General features: G+C 43.3%; 1 protein-coding gene across 1 annotated transcript in view; it reads right to left on the minus strand.

The window, feature by feature from the left end:
• The window catches only part of sfi1 (SFI1 centrin binding protein), a 242,981-nt gene that overhangs the window by 124,035 nt on the left and 101,497 nt on the right, over window positions 1-17,449 (minus strand). Inside the window, exons 19-20 of the mRNA XM_059983256.1 lie at window positions 13,984-14,079; window positions 7,542-7,618 (exon numbers count right to left, since the gene is read on the minus strand). Of these exons, the coding sequence (XP_059839239.1) occupies window positions 7,542-7,618; window positions 13,984-14,079 (173 nt within the window). The remainder of the gene's footprint in view (window positions 1-7,541; window positions 7,619-13,983; window positions 14,080-17,449) is intronic.

The raw sequence follows: 17,449 nt of genomic DNA on the forward strand, positions 1-17,449 counted from the left end.
TGAGAATGAAATTAGGAGAGCTAGAAGGGGCCAACGAAGGCCTTGGGGAGCAGGATTTGAAAAACCCCAAGGCATTCTACAAGTATGTGAAGATCAAGAAAATGAGCTGTGTGAAAATAGAAGCAACCAGGTGTGAAAGTGGAAATGTATGCACGGAGTTGGAAGAGGTAGCAGAGGTTCTTCATGAATAGTTTGCATTAGTATTCAGCAGGGAAAAAGACCTTGGCAGTTGAGGGGATGACTTACAGCAGACTGAAACGCTTGAGCATATAGACATTAAGAAAGAGGATGTGCTGGAGCTTTTGAAAAGCATTGAGTTAGTAAGTCATGGGACTGGATGAGTTATACCCCAGACTCCTGGCAGTGTGGACGATCAGAGGGATCTTGGGTTCCAAGTCCATAGGACACTCAAAGCTGCTGTGCAGGTTGACTGTGTGGTTAAGAAGACACACAGTGCATTGGCCTTCATCAATCGTGGGACTGAGTTTAGGAGCCGAGAGGTAATGTCACAGCTATATAGGACCCTGGTCAGACCCCACTTGGGAGGACTGTGCTCAGTTCTGGTCGCCTCACTACAGGAAGGATGCAGTGGAGTGGAGAACAATAGAAAGGGTGCAGTGGAGATTTACAAGGATGTTGCCTGAACTGGGGAGCATGCTTTATGAGAATAGGTTGAGTGAACTCAGCCTTTTTTCCTTGGAGCAACAAAGGATGAGAGGTGACCTGACAGAGATATATAAGATGATGAGATGTATTGATCATGTGGATAGCCAGAGGCTTTTCCCCAGAGCTAACACAAAGGGGCACAGTTTTAAGGTGCTTGGAAGTAGGTACAGAGGGATGTCAGGTGTAAGTTTCTCACACAAAGAGTGGTGGGTGTGTGGAATGCGCTTTCGGCAACGGTGGTGGAGGCAGATACAATAAGGTCTTTTAAGAGACTCTTAGAAAGGTATGTGGAAATTAAAAAATAGAGGACTATGCAGTAGGGTAATCCTAGGCAGCTTACATGGTCGGCACAACATTGTGGGCCGAAAGGCCCGTAATGTGCTATGGATTTCTATGTTCTGTTCTGGACCAGATATAGACAGGTTCATTAGTAAGTTTGCACACAATAAAAAAAATTGATGGAGTTGTGGACAGTGAAGAAGGTGGTCAAATGATACAGCAGGATATGCATTAATTACAATTTTGGGAGGAGAAATGCCAGATGAAGTTTAATCCAGCAAGTGTGACACGTTGCATATTGAGAGGTGAAAGATAAGGGAATGGTATAGAGTTAATGGCAAGGCCCTTAACGGCAGTGGTGCACAGAAGCATCTTTGGATGGAAGTCCATACCTCTCTGAAGGTGGAAACATACACAGTGAGTACTAAAGAACACCTATGGCAAGCTTGACATCATTACTATGGGCCCAAAGTACAAGAATCAGGAAGTCATGGTGTAGTTGCATAAAGTTTTCGTTAGGCTGCACCAGGAATATTTCCTGCAGAAGGATATAGAAGTACTTAGGAGAGAGTTTGAACAGAGTTTACTGCGATGCTACCTGGATTAGAGGGCAATTCCTATAAGAAGAGGTTGGACAAGTGTATGAAGTTATCATGACTAGGGAGAAGGTTCTTGGGAAACTGAAAGGTCTGAAAGTAGACCTGGATCAGATGGTGTACACCCCACAGTTCTGAAAGAGGTGCCTGAAGAGATTATGGAGGAATTAACAATGATCTTTCAAGAATCACTAGATTCTGGAATGGTTCTAGAAGACTGGAAAATTGCAAATGTCACTCCACTCTTCAAGAAGGGAGAGAAACAGAAGAAAGAAAATTACAGGCCAGTTAGTCTAACCGCAGTGGTTGGGGAAGATGTTGGAGTTGATTATTAAGGATGTTGTTTCAGGGTACTTGGAGGCATGTGATAAAATGGGCCATAGTCAGTATGATTCCCTCAAGGGAAAATCTTGCGTGCCAAATCTGTTGAAATTCTTTGAAGAAATAGCAAGAAGGATACACAAAGGAGAATCGGTTGATGTTGTGTATTTGGATTTTCAGAAGGCCTTTGACCAACATGAGGCTGCTGAACAAGCTACGATCACATGGTATTATAGGAAAGATTCCAGCATGAATAAATCAGTGTCCTATTGGCAGGAGGCAAAGAGTGGGAATAAAGGGAGCCTTTTCTGGTTGGCTGCTGGTGACTAATGGTGTTCTGTGTTGGGGCCAATTCTTTTTACATTATATGTCAATGAATTGGATGATGGAATTGATGGCTTTGTTACAAAGTATGCAGATAATATGAAGATAGCTAAGGAGCTTGCGGTTTTGAGGAAGTAGAGAGGCTACAGTAGGACCCAGACAGATTAAGAGAATGGGCAAAGAAATGACAGATGGAATACAGTGCTGGGAAATGTGTGGTCATGCAGTTTGTTAGAAGAAATTAAAGGGTAGACTATTTTCTAAATGGAGAGAAAATACAAAAAACTGAGATGCAAAGGGACTTGGGAGTCCTTGTGTAGAATTCCCTAAAGGTTAATTTGCAGGTTGAGTCTGTGGTGAGGAAGGCAAATGCAATGTCAGCATTCGTTTCAAGAGGACTAGAATATACAAGCAAGGATGTAATGTTGAGGCTTTATAAAGCACTGGTCAGGCATCACTTGGAGTATCATAAGCAGTTACCTTAGAAAGATGTGCTGAACATGGACAGAGTTCAAAGGAGCTTCACGAAGATTATTCCAGGTTTGAATGATCTGTCTTATTGAGAGCTCTGGCCTGTACTCTGGCCCCCAACCAACACATACTCCACTCTCCCCTCCTACCCCTCCTCACAGCACCCCACCCTGCACTCATGACTACACCCCTCCCCCACCTGAAACCACCACCGTGGGCTTCACAGCTGAACAGGTGAGAAGACAGCTGAAACGTCTCCATCCAAGCAAGGCTGCAGGCCCGGATGGTGTCAGCCCAAGGGTGCTCAAAGCCTGTGCCTCTCAGCTATGTGGAGTACTTCATCATGTCTTCAACCTGAACCTGAGTCTCCAGAGGGTTCCTGTGATGTGGAAGACATCCTGCCTCGTTCCTGTACCAAAGACGCCGCGCCCCAGCGGCTCCAATGACTACAGACCGGTGGCATTGACCTCCCATATCATGAAGACCCTGGAGAGACTTGTTCTAGAGCAGCTCTGGCCTATGGTTAGGCCACACTTAGACCCCCTCCAGTTCACCTATCAGCCCCGACTAGGAATTGAGGATGCCATTGTCTACCTGCTGAACCGTATCTACGCCCACCTGGACAAGCCGGCGAGCGCTGTGAGGGTCATGTTTTTTGAATTCTCCAGTGTGTTCAACACCATCCGCCCTGCTCTGCTGGGTGAGAAGCTGACAGTGATGCAGGTGGATGCTTCCCTGGTGTCATGGATTATTGATTACCTGACAGGCAGACCTCAATACGTGCACTTGCAACACTGTGTGTCAGCAGCACTGAGGCTCCACAGGAGACTGTCCTGTCTCCCTTTTTCTTCACCATCTACACCTTGGACTTCAATTACAACACAGAGTCTTGCCATCTTCAGAAGTTTTCTGATGACTCTGCCATAGTTGGATGCATCAGCAAGGGAGATGAGGCGGAGTACAGGGCTATGGTGGGAAACTTTGTCACATGATGCGAGCAGAATCATCTGCAGCTTAATGTGAAAAAGACTAAGGAGCTGGTGGTGGACCTGAGGAGGGCTAAGGCACCGGTGACCCCTGTTTCCATCCAAGGAGTCAATGTGGACATAGTGGAGGATTACAAATACCTGGGGATACGAATGGACAATAAACTGGACTGGTCAAAGAACACTGAGGCTGTCTACAAGAAGGGTCAGAGCCGTCTCTATTTCCTGAGGAGAATGAGGTCCTTGTAGAGGACTCTATCAACCTCTGTCTTAAATACACATGCCTATGGAAATGAATTCCAGAGATTCACTACTCTCTGGCTGAAGAAATTCCTCTTTCTCTCTGTTCTAAAAGGACATCCCTTTATCCTGAGGCTGTGTCCTATGGTCTTAGACTTTTCCAGCATAGGAAACATCCCCTCCACATCTGCCGGACGATACTGAGGATGTTCTATGAGGCTGTGGTGGCCAGTGCTATCATGTTTGCTGTTGTGTGCTGGGGCAGCAGGCTGAGGGTAGCTTCAAGAACAAGCATGGTGGAGTTGATGTTGAAGGACATGATGTTGGGTCATTGAAAATCAAAAGAGCTCGTTTTGATTCACAAGGAATTCTTCCAAAATTAGGTTTTGTTTCTGTTGAGAAACCATTACTTCTTGCTTCATACCAAGTGGCATATAAAGTTGCCAAATCCAAGAAGCCCCATACAATTGCGGAAGATCTCATCAAGCCACGTACACTGGAAATGACAACAATAATCCTGGGCAAAGAAGCAAGAAAAAAATTTGAACAGGTGCCCCTATCAAATAATGTCATTCACAACCGAATCAGTGATTTGAATGAAGATATTTTGGACCAAGTCATCTCAGATGTCAGAGCTAGCCCTCTGGAAATCTCTATTCAGTTGGATGAGTCAACTGATGTTTCCAGTTGTAGTCAACTCATCACATTAGTGAGGTATGTCAATGATGGTGCTGTGAAGGAAGATATCCTGTTTTGTAAAGATCTGAAAACAAACACAACTGCAAAGGATGTGATGCAGCTGATGAAAGACTTCTTTGCCAAACATGATTTAAATATCAAAGTCATTGGTTCTGTGTGCACTGACAGGGCACCTGCAATGCTTGGAAATAAATCTGGCTTTTCTGCATTGATGAAAAAGGAGATTCCAGACTTGCAAGTTACCCATTGTTTTCTTCATCGGCATGCTTTGGCATCAAAAACATTGCCTCCAAATTTAAAGAAAGTCCTTGATACTTGTGTGAAGATCATCAACTGGATCAGGGGGCGTGCTTTGAACCATCGCATCTTCAAATCATTTTGTGAGGATCTGGGAAGTGAGCATTCAGTTTTGCTTTTCCACACAGAAGTCCGTTGGTTGTCACGAGGACAACCTGCTTCTTTGAAATGTGGGAAGAAATCAAAGTTTTTCTGGAGGAGCATGAATATAATCTGGTTGGGGCAATGAAATCACAGGAATTCGCCCAAATGCTGGCTTACTTAGCTGACATTTTCACTTGTATGAATGACCTAAGTGTTTCTCTTCAAGGAAAAAGGATAAACATATTGAAGGCTTGTGAAAAGTTGAATGCCTTCAAAGAAAAGTTACATCTTTGGCATCGAAGGATAGAAAGAGGCAGTCTCTTAAATTTTCCTTCACTAGAAGAGATGGTTGATGATGCTGGATGCATAACTTCTACTGTGCGTGAAGAAATTGTGGCTCATTTGGAAATGTTGTCAGAATCGTTTGATGGATATTTTGCTGCTGGAGACCTGAAGATTTCAGAAGAATGGATCATGAATCCATATTCCTACAATTTGGAGAAAATGTCAGATGATGAAGAGCTGAAGGAAGATCTTATTGATTTGCGGACAAATCAAGCTCTTGAAATGCAATTTGAAAGCAAGACTTCGGAGGAGTTTTGGTGTGCAGCACTGGATATGTTCCCAAGACTTGGTAGAAAAGCACTCCGTCTCCTCATTCCATTTGCAACAACATACTTGTGTGAAACTGGATTCAGTTCTCTTTTGTCAATCAAGACAAAATCTAGGAATCGCCTGAATCCACAGGCAGACCAGCAGATCACAGTCAGCAAGAAAGTTCCACGTTTTGACAAAATCATGAATGAGAAGCAGGAGCAAAGAAGTCATTGAATTTTATGTTCACAATTGGGATTGATTTTACTGTTTACAATTTTTTCTGAATAAATTAGAATCTAATTACTCAATTTATATTTGCATTTTATGCACTGAGTTAAAAGCTTATTTTTTCAATTTATTGTATGTGGTTCAAAAATTAGAAATTAAACTTCTTCATCTTCAAATGTGATATTACTTTTGTAGGGGGTGCGAACATTCATCAAACATTTCCTAGGGGTGTGGGGCATAGAAAAGGTTGAGAACCACTGATTTAAGTAGATTCAATGATCTGGAAGGTGGTGATAACATAAAGGTCACTTTCAAAACTAACAATTATATTTTACCATTTATTCATTAATATATACAATTACATGAAATGATCCTAGTTCTATAATGTGAAATTTAATGCAGGCAAGGTACCCAGATCACACGAAGAGCATTCAGCCCAGACAGCATTCCTGCCAAGTACTAAAGACCAGGGCTGATCAACTGGCTGGAATGTTCACTGAGATCTTTCACTCTTGCTTCAGCAGTCTGAGGCACCCATCTTCCTAAGAAGAACAAGGTAACCTGCCTCAATGAATATCATCCAGTAGAACTTGCATCTAAAGTTATGAAGAGTTTTGAAAGGTTAGTGATGAAACATTTCAACTCCTGCCTGAGAAGTGGCTTGGATCTGCTCCAATTTGCCCACCAACACAACAGATCCACAGCAGATGCCACCTTGGAACACCTTTACAGCAAAGGTATATACATCAGGATGCCCATTCTTAACTACAGTTCAGTAGTCAATACCATCATCCCCTCAAAACTAATCAATAAGCTTCTCCATGATCTCCATCAGCACAAGTGCACTACAAGACTGTGTGCTTAGCTCCCTGCTCTACTGGCTTTACACTTATGACCGTGTAGCCAAGCACAGCTCCAAAGCCACTGATGACACCACTGTTGTAGGCCAAATCAAAGGTAGTGATGAGTCAGCATATAGAAGGGAGATTGACAATCTGGCTGAGTGGTACCATAACAACAACCACTTAAACAATGTTAGAAAGACCAAGGAGATCTAATACTTTGACTATCTTCTATAGATTTGTAGTGGAGAGTATATTGACTGATTGCATCACAGTCTGGTATGGAAACATCAATGTCTTTGAATGGAAAATCCAACAAAGATTAGTGGACACAGCCCAATCTATTATGGGTAAAGCCCTCCCCACCATTGAGCACATCAACATGAAGCACTGTCATAAGAAAGCCATCTTCAGGGACCCTTACTACCAGGTCATGCTCTCTTCTCACTGCTACCATCAGGAACGTGGTACAGGAGCATCAGGACTCACACCATCAGGTTTGGGAACAGTTATTAACCCTCATCCATCAGGCTCTTGAACCAAAGGGATAACTTCATTTAACTTCACCTGCCCCATGACTGAAATGTTGCACAATCTATGGACACACTTTCAAGGACTCTTCATCTCATGTTCTTGATATTTATTTATTATTATTCTTTCTTTTTGCACATGTACAATTTGTTGTGTCTTGAACACTAGTTGAACATCCAAGTTGGTGTGATCTTCATTGATTCTATTTTGGTTATTATTCTATTATAGATTTATTGAGAATGCCCACAAGAAAATAAATCTCAGGGTTGTATATAGTGACATATATGTACGTCAATGATAAATTTACTTTACACTTTGAAATTGTTACTTGTTGTATAATCTTGCAAACACAGAAACAGAGTATTGCAAAAATTTATTACCTCAAGAGATTGTGTCTCCATTTCTTCTCCTTCTCATCCACCTTATACAAAATTTGATGAGTGATTTGATGGTAAACCTAAATGAGATAAAGGGATGCAATAGAAGAGCTTTCCAAATCAGATTAATCCTTAAATATTTGGAATTTAAACAAACATATTGAACAGGGCACAAGCAAAAAAAAATCTGAAATGTGTACACAATTGAAGTTAAAGAGAAAATCTGCAGATACTGAAAATCCGAACAACATGCACAAAATGCTGGAGGAACTCAGCAGGTCAAACAGCATCTAGGAAAAGATTACAGTCAATGTTTCAGGCTGAAACCCTGCACACAATGCTGCCTGGCCTGCTGAGTTCCTCCAGCATTTGTGTGTGTCATAAAGATAAAGCAGCCATTTGTACACTGATGATTGAAATTCATTTTCATTTCTTAAGTGATCAAGTGCTTTCATGGACTCCTCTGAACAAGCTTGGACTCTTAATATTTTCTGATGGACTATCAAATTGAACATGCAGAATCAAATACAAAATCAAATATGCAATTCAAAAAACAGGGCCTTCCTCTTTTAGCAAACCTCCTCCACTTTCAATGCAGTTAAAACTTGTTATTTTAAGATATCAAGATGCTTAAATTTGGGATTATTTGATAACCTTCCAGGAAACAAGTCCATTGTCAATAGAGGTTATCAACTTATGTAGATAAGTCAAAAACACTAAGTATAAGACTCTAGCAAATTATCTAAAAAGAGATAAATATATGTATATCGTTTTCAGATGTGCAACAATAGGAGATCAGTGTGAATCAGTTGGCTGCAGTAACTTGACAAATGACAGGCATTTTTCTTTAAACTTCTTTATACCTATTCTGATTGGTCACAAATTTAAAATTGGGACATAAACGAAGACTGTAGTCCTAAAATGATAAAACCCAACATAATCTAATTCATCTAATAAATACAACAAATTAAGAACAGATAGCTGAGCAGGTAATATACTGTTGACATGGAAATTGGTAAAAATCCATTGTAGCAAAAAGTGACCATATCCACAGATGCTCAGGGGTTTGCCTGCCTCTTTCAATACCTTGTCTAAGTAATTATGCTTCTTCTTGACGTGTCAGTGTTTGGAGCTGGAATCCAAGCTCCATGAGTGAGAGGAAGAATTTCCTGGGAATAGTATTTTGTGAGTTTGGTGAACTACATATACCTGTCTGGACACGCCCCCCCCCCCCCCCCCCCACCGCTGACTGCTCCTGTGGCTCCTCCCACTGACCGTGGCTCCTCCCACAGACCCCGGTATAAAGGCGATTGGAGCCTGAGCCCTGCCCTCAGTCTCCAGGATGTAGTGTGGTGGTCAATTGCTGCTTGTTCTTTCTTTCAGCCAATAAAAGCCTATATCTCGCCTCACGTCTCAGAGTTATTGATGGTGTATCAATTTTATTGGCTGGAAGTTTTAAAACATAGAAAGTATTTTACATCCGGAAAAATTAGACTTGGACCCCCAAACTCCAGAAGCAGCTCTTGCCTTTGAACTCTGGCTTGCATGCTTCCAATCATACTTGGAACAGATTCCAGTGACTGAGCCTGCTACAATGTACAAAATCCTACTATCAAGAGTAAGTCCAAAAGTATATTCCCTTATCCGAGACCTGCCGACTACCAAGGGGCACTGGACACCCTCAAAAGACAGTACATGCGGCCGGTGAACACCGTCTACACAAGACATCGCTTAGCGACGCAGCAGCAGCAACCCGACAAGTCGAGTGCTGAGTTTCTCCGAGCCCTACAGACACTCGTGCAAACCTGCGACTGCAAAGGTCTGACGGCAGAGCAGCATTCGGAGTTCCTGGTAAGAGACACCTTCGTTACAGGGATCAGGTCAGTGTACGTGCGCCAGCGGCTGCTGGAAAATGCCGATCTTACCTTACGCTCAGCGATCGAGACGGCCGACACGCTGGAGGCTGCTCTGCACAATGCTGACGCTGTCCAGCCGCACGATCCCCTGCCGGTTCTGTGGACACTGCAGACCCCACCACCCGCGAGCGAATTCACCACTGCCGCTGCCAGTCGCGAGCCCACAAACCCCCCGAAACTGACCATAGCTGGTGCCAGTCGCAAGTCCGCACAGTGTTACTTCTGTGGACTCAAAAAGCACCCCCAAAAACGCTGCCCAGCCTGAGAAGTGACCTGCTCCAGCTGTGGGAAGAAGGGCCATTTCGCCAAGGTCCGTAAGTCTGAACCACGAGCGGGGTCGGGCAGCGCTGCGTGTGAGGCAAGGGGGCGGCCATCTTTGTCGGCGCCACCTCACCCTGCCTCCGACCCACGAGTGCTTACCGGGCACCAAGTTCAACTCTGGCCTCCGAACCCTCGACCAAAGCGCCCCACACCAGCTTGCAAGGTCAATGATGGACATCCTGGTAGAGGGGCACAGGACTAGCTGCCTGTTTGACACAGTCAGCACTGAGAGTTTTATTGACCCGGACACGGTGCAACGCTGCAGACTCATGACATGGCCGGTAAGCCACAGGGTCACCATGGCTTCTGGGTCACATTCCACAGACATCGGGTGGGTTGTGTAGTGACATTGGTGGTGCAGGGCACAGAATATCGGAACTTTGCACTACTGGTCATGCCTCAACTGTACGCACCTGTGCTATTGGGGCTGGACTTCCAGAGCCACCTCAAAAGTGTGACTATGGCATATGACGGGCCCCTCCCACCACTCACTGTCAGGAATCCTCAGTTTTGTGGGACTTTGTCATATACCCCACTACTGACCACACACACACACCGACCCACACATCCCACCCAGCACCATGCCGACAACTCCACCACTGACACCACTTGCAGCCTCTCCACCCTCAAGATCCCTTCCCCACCGCTGTTCGCCAACCTGACCCGACTAAACCTGTGGCAACTAAAAGCAGGAGGTACAGCGCGGGGACAGGGCCTTCATTCAGTCAGAGGTGCAGCGGCTGCTCAGGGAGGGGATCATTGAGCCAAGCACAAGTCCTTGGAGGGCCCAGGTGGTTGTTGTTCGGACCGGGCAGAAAAATGGGATGGTCATGGACTATAGCCAGACCATCAATAGGTTCACGCAGCTTGATGCGTACCCCCTACCCCACATCGCGGATATGGTCAACCAGATAGCTCAGTACAAGGTGTATTCGACAATAGATCTGAAATCCACTTATCACCAGCTCCCCATCCGCCCGCAGGACCACCCCTACACCGCCTTCGAGGCGGGTGGCAGGCTCTATCACTTCCTGCGCGTCCCCTTCGGTGTCACAAATGGTGTCTCTGCCTTCCAGAGGGAAATGGACCGGATGGTGGACCAGTGCCAACTGAAGGCCACATTTCCCTATCTGGATAAAATCACCATCTGTGGTCATGACTGGTCGGATCACAACACCAACCTCCAACTATTTTTCCAAGTGGCCAAAGCCCTGAACCTTACTTATAACAGGGACAAGTGTGCGTTCGGAACCACCCGACTCGTTATCCTTGGGTATGTCGTGGAGAACGGGGTCATTGGCCCTGATCCCGACCATATGCGCCCCCTGTTAGAACTCCCTCTTCCCACCACCCTCAAAGCCCACAGACGGTACCTGGGCTTCTTTTCCTATTACACCCAATGGGTCCCCCATTACGCAGACAAGGCCCGCCCCCTGGTCAAGTCTACCACATTTCCCCTCTCTGCCGAGGCCCGCGCAACCTTCAGCTGCATTACAGGGGACATTGCCAAAGCAACGATGAATGTGGTGGACGAGACCATTCCCTTCCAAGTAGAGGTGACACTGCGCACACCGAGCCCTACACAGACTCCTCACGACACTCCTATACCGGGCGTCTGGCACGCGCATGTACCAGGCGCCTCGCACACGCATGGGGGATCACTGATGCCTAGTGGGCTGACACCTCCAGTTAGGCCGGAACCAGCACAACCACCGTCTCCGGTGCAATCACAGCGACAGATTCGACCACCTGATAGACTTAACCTGTAAATATACTTGTAAGAAACTTACATGGGGACTCCCTTTTAAAACAAAGGGGGGGGGTGAATGTGGTGAACTACATATACCTGTCTGGACACGCCCCCCCCCCCCCCGCTGACTGCTCCTGTGGCTCCTCCCACTGACCGTGGCTCCTCCCACAGACCCCGGTATAAAGGCGATTGGAGCCTGAGCCCCGGCCTCAGTCTCCAGGATGTAGTGTGGTGGTCAATTGCTGCTTGTTCTTTCTTCCAGCCAATAAAAGCCTATATCTCGCCTCATGTCTCAGAGAGTTATTGATGGTGCATCAGTGAGGCAGTCATACCCCTTGATTAACTACTTCTAACTTATCAAATGGTCAGCGACAAGACATTGTGATGACAAAAGGGTAGTAGAAGGGATTACAGCACAGCTCTAGGAGCCTCAGACATTATCTTTGTTGAACTGGAGTGAGGTTCTCGCTTCCTGTTTAGGCAAGAATGTGTCTGTGCAAACTGTGCGCATCACCATGACGCAGGAAGCCATTCAAATGAAGGAAGGAAAGAGAAATGTAGCTGCTGTAGGGAATAGCATAGTTAAGGAACTAGATGCGGTTCTCTGCTGCAAAGACAGACTGCAAGATGCTGTAGACAGTGATGTGGAATCAGTTTGGATTAAAATCATGAACAGCAGAGAAAGAGGTGGTGGGAGTAATCTACTGGCCCCCAAAATTACACCTCCTAATAGGTTAAAACATAAATAGGAAATAAAGAGAATGTTTGAATGGCTCCAACTATCATGAGAGATTTTAATTTACATATTAATTGGACAAATCAAATTGGCAAGGGTATTGTTGAAGAATTAGTGGAATGCATCTGTGATTGCTTTTTAGATCAGTACTTTGTAGAGGCTACCTGGGAACAGGCTATTTTAAATTTGGTGTTAGTTAAGAAGGAAGGATTAATGAGGGATCCTGTGGTTAAAGATCCCCCTCGGGGACAGTGACTACAATACAATAGAATTCCAAATGCAGTTTGAGGATGAACACTATAGGTCCACAACCAGTGTCTCCAATTTAAATAAAGGGAATTATAAATGAGGGAGGGGTTGTCTCAGATGGACAAGTTAAAAGTCAGGTCAGTAGAGGAACTTAATTCTCATCACCACCAGTTGTGTCAAACTTAGATTGGAGGGTGAAGGAGGATAGCTAGAAGGTGAGAGGTGAAGCCAGGTGGCTGGTAAAGCTAAAGGGCTAGAGAGGAAGGAATCTGTTTGGAGAGAACAGCAGACCATGGGAAGGAGGAGAGGACCCATGGGGAGGTGATAGGCAGGTGAGAATAAGTAAGAGGCCGGAGGGGAGAGTAGAAGAAAAAGGAAAGGGGAGGGGAAAATACCAGAAGGAGAAATCAGAAAGAGGTTCTTTGGTCCATTGGCTGAGCAATCCCATTTGACCCATTTCCCATTATCACTCTATAGCCCTGTAACTTGTTAGTAACACAATGGGAAAATGATTTGAAACACCAGGCTCAGTTGACTTACAACTAGGAGCGAGCAGTTCCATTACCTGCACCACTATGTCATTCTCTAGAACACTATTCTATAAGTATTCTACAATGACAGATCATCAAAATGGAGCACAAAACATTATTTCAAAAAAATTTCAGATGGTCAAATAGAGAGCAATCGCAGATTTGATCCAACATCTACCTCACTCAAAATATCAATGAAAAGTCACCTCAATATCCTAATACTGACATGTGATATTATAAACTCTGAACTGTCTACTTAACATTAAAGATTAGCTTTATTGTTATATGTCCATCAAAACACAGTGAAATGTGCCATATGTGTCAAATCAAATCAGCGAAGATTATGCTGGCAAACACGAGGGAATCTGCAGATGCTGGAAATTCAAACAACACACACAAAATGCTAGTGGAATGCAGCAGGCCAGGCAGCGTCTATAGGGAGAAGCACTGTCGACGTTCGGGCTGAGACCCTTCGTCAGGACTGACAAAGGGTCTCGGCACGAAACGTCGACAATGCTTCTCCCTATAGATGCTGCCTGGCCTGCTGCGTTCCACCAGAATTTTGTGTGTGTTGTTAAGATTATGCTGGGCAGCCTGCAAGTATCTTCATGCTTCCAGCACCAACCTATTATGTCCACAACTCACGAACTCTAATCCATATGTCTTTCGAACATTAAAAGAAACCGGTGCAACCTGGAGAAATCCCATGTGGTCACACAGAAAATGTACAAACTCATTACAGACAGACATGGGAATTGAACTTCAAACTTATAGCCAGCACTGTATTAGTGTTAACCTAACCGCTACGCTATCGTACAACCCCAGACTTAATATGGGGTTTAAATCTAGGTTAAACAACAAACTGTTTTTCCACAACTAGACTGCACAACTTACCTTCATTCAGCATGAAGATACCTTCAAGTTTGCAGCATCTGTCACTCACCTTCCATCCATTTAAAGCTTTACAAAGCAATACCCGGTGAAAATGAGCATCAGCACACATCTGCTTCTTCCACTTTTCATGCTTTTTCTGTACATACTGGAAAAGTGCAAATTGTTGTACTTACTAACTTCATAAAGTTTCTAAAACTGTATATTTTTTGGCTCCACACAACATTTTCATATTGTTCAATAATTGCAGAAAAAGCTAAAATGCTCAACATGCCAGGCAGTGCTGTGGATTCCAGTTAATTGAGCCACCAGTTGTTCAGGGCAGCCACATATTTAAGACATCTCATAAAATACAAAAATAAATCAAGAAAATAGCCAGGATTCCTTTTGTTTAACTGTGACACTATGTTGCTTAAATGAAACAGGAAACTTACCGAAGAGTTTCTAACTAGCCTCAGTTGCATGCATGTTGTGTGGCCATCAGCCACTACACGAACAATTTTTAAATAACATCACTTGCAAGTGTTTGTATTCAAAAAGCAATATGTGTCACTGATAGTTGGTAAGTAATAAGCAGCAAAACAATTCAGAACTGTTCAGCTAACTCCTTATATGAAATCTTGGCTAATTGAAGCAGTCATTTAATTTGGCCAAAATGTACTGGCCCAGATGAGTCCCAATTAACTGGAATCCACTGTATTTTGGAAATGACATACAGCTAGGATTTCAAATTGATGTTCAATTGGATTGAAACAAAAATTGTGCTATCTTTAACTCTTTAAAGAAACAATGACAGCAGCAAAGAGAAAGAACAAAAGGCAAAGTCTGGATTAGGGTGGAAGCAGAAGAATTGTGTGGAAAAATGGAATGCTGCCACAAGGGAAAGGGAAATAATAATGTTACATGAAACAACAGAGATGAATTTAAGGGAGTGTGAATAAACAGCAAGACCATTCCTGAACGGAACTTGGAGATTCAAAAAAACTGCCATTTGCTAAATGATGATGTCTTGTCCAATAAGCTTTAACTGAGCTTCATTTGAACAACAGAGGAGATTGAAAAAAAAGTCAACGGCAATATAAAATAGACTGGAAGTATCAGGTGGCCAGAAGCTAGGGGTAAGATTTGCAGATTGAAGAGAGATGTTCTGGAAAGCACTCAATGTGCAATGTGCAGAAGAGACCACCCATAAGCAAGAAATGCAGTGCAATAAACTTAAGACACAAATGAACAAAAGGTAAAAATTCTCGAAAGAGGATCAACTTTATTGGCCAAATATATTTACATGTATTAGGAATTCGCTGTGGTGTGTTACTTTCAATAAAAAACATTCAACAATTATAAAGAATAAAGAATTATATATAGTTAGAAGTACTGATATGGAACAAAATTGCGTAAATACTAGCATGCAATCAACATTATAAAGAGTTGTTTGAAGTGTTAACAGTGCAGTGCAGTGACTGAGGAATAGAAAGAGGGGGATGGGGTGAGCTAACTAGAATGGTTGATCAGATTAACTGCCACAGTAGTTCAGCTAACATCAAAGAGAGAAAACGAAGCAGAGACAGTTTCCAATAAAGGCTAACAGTTCAGCTTAGAACTGCCATTTTAATCTATTCAACTGTGGATTAACTCCCGATTGCAGAAACCTACAATTTCCACAAAGCTAATCACTCTGACAAGAGAACTGTGATGTCTTGTTGAGAGAGATAAGTTCCATCAGAGGAGTACCAACTTTCGCCAGCTATCTAGCACCAAGAGCACTCTCTGCTGAACAGTGACAGCTTACTCCATCAGAAATCCACTAGGCCTACAGATTTTGAGGTGACTGGTTGCACAGGGTACTGCTTCTTTAGTATGAAACTGAGGATTTTGGTGAGTGTTAAGTTGAGCTTCAGGGTGGAGAAAGGGTGAATCAGGGGTGGTGAAGCAATGTTATTTCTGTTACTTAATCTATGCTAGTAAATTAATATCATAAATAAAAACATGACTGGGTACCTCAGACCCACAGCAAGCATGAATCTATGCAAGTGGAAACAGATTACTGAGATGTTTTGGGCGATTACATGTGCAACTTATCAGCTGGAGGAGCCTAAGCTCTGAGTTATGATGACTGAGAATTCTTGATGTTACTGCAGTCCATCCAAATAGCTTAATTTCCAGAGAATGTAGTCTGTGTGGAATTGATGATAACTAGATAAATAAAAATGCAAGCCAGCTTTTCAAGAGATCCCAGAGAGAACAGTCTTCCAACGTATTCATTTCTAAGCACTGAGCATAGAGGGAGTGTTCTCTAGAGAGTACCGCCACATCCAATCATTGCAGCACGGATATTTAAGTTGTGGATAAAGAAAGGAAAAAAGCGCAAGAGAGCAATAGTTACAGGGGATTCTACAATTCAGGTGTATCTATAGGTCTAAATGTGATTCCAGAGTGATATACTGCTTTCCTACTGTAGAACCCTCTAGAGGGAAGGTGAACAGCCAAGGCCATGGCTCACATCACTGCCAATAACATAGGTCAAAAAGACAAGGAAGTCTTGAAATAACATTTTGAAGAGTCAGAAAGAAAGTACAAGCACATAAAATCAAAGACGACTAAAAGAGGAAAAGCAAGGACAGAAAATGGCTTACCAAGAACAGTAGATAAACTATGCATGAGATGGAGTGTGTGGGCAAGGTTCTTAATGAACACTTCCACAAGATTGGGGGAAGAGGGGTGCTGCAGGGACAGTGTTGTTATAGCTAGAGCAGATGAGTGTGAAATATCAAATAAGTAAAACATGGTAAAAGCAAAAAACATACAGTAACTTAGTAAATTAATATATTGCCTATCCCACATTGCTAAAACCACCTACCCTAGCTGTGGATACAGTTACTTAGTAAATGAATATATTGTCTATCCCACATTGCTAAAACCACCTACTCTAGCTGTGGATTTGAATGCGAGTTATTTGAATGCCTAAGAGATGGCTTTTTAGAGCAGTTTGTCGTTGAGCCTACTAGGGGATCAGCTATACTGGATGAGTGTTATGTAATGAACCGGAAGCAATTAGGGAGCTTAAGGTAAAAGAAGCCTTAGGAACCAATGATCACAATATGATTGAGTCCAACTTGAAACTTGATAGGGAGAAAGTAAAGTCTAATATAGCAGTATTTCCATGGAACAAGGGAAATTATAGTGGTATGAGAGTTGGCCAAAGTAAATTGGTAGGAGCTGTTGGCAGGGATGTCAGCAGAGCAGCAATCGCATACATTTCTGGGAAAATGAAGAAGGTGCAGGACATGTGTATTACAAAAATGAAGAAATACCCAAAAGGCAAAATAGTACAACTGTGGCTGACAAGGAAAATCAAAGCTAAAAGAGAGGGAAGATAGAGGATTGGAAAGTTTTTAAAACCCTACAGAGAGCAACTAAAAGAATCATTAGCAGCAAAAAGATGAAATATGAAAGCAAGCTGGCAAATAATATCAAAGTGGATAGAAAAAGATTTTTCAAGTATGTAAAAAAATAAAAGA

This window comes from Hypanus sabinus, chromosome 10 (genome assembly GCF_030144855.1).
Source record: "Hypanus sabinus isolate sHypSab1 chromosome 10, sHypSab1.hap1, whole genome shotgun sequence".
In the NCBI taxonomy this organism is placed as follows: Eukaryota; Metazoa; Chordata; class Chondrichthyes; order Myliobatiformes; family Dasyatidae; genus Hypanus; species Hypanus sabinus.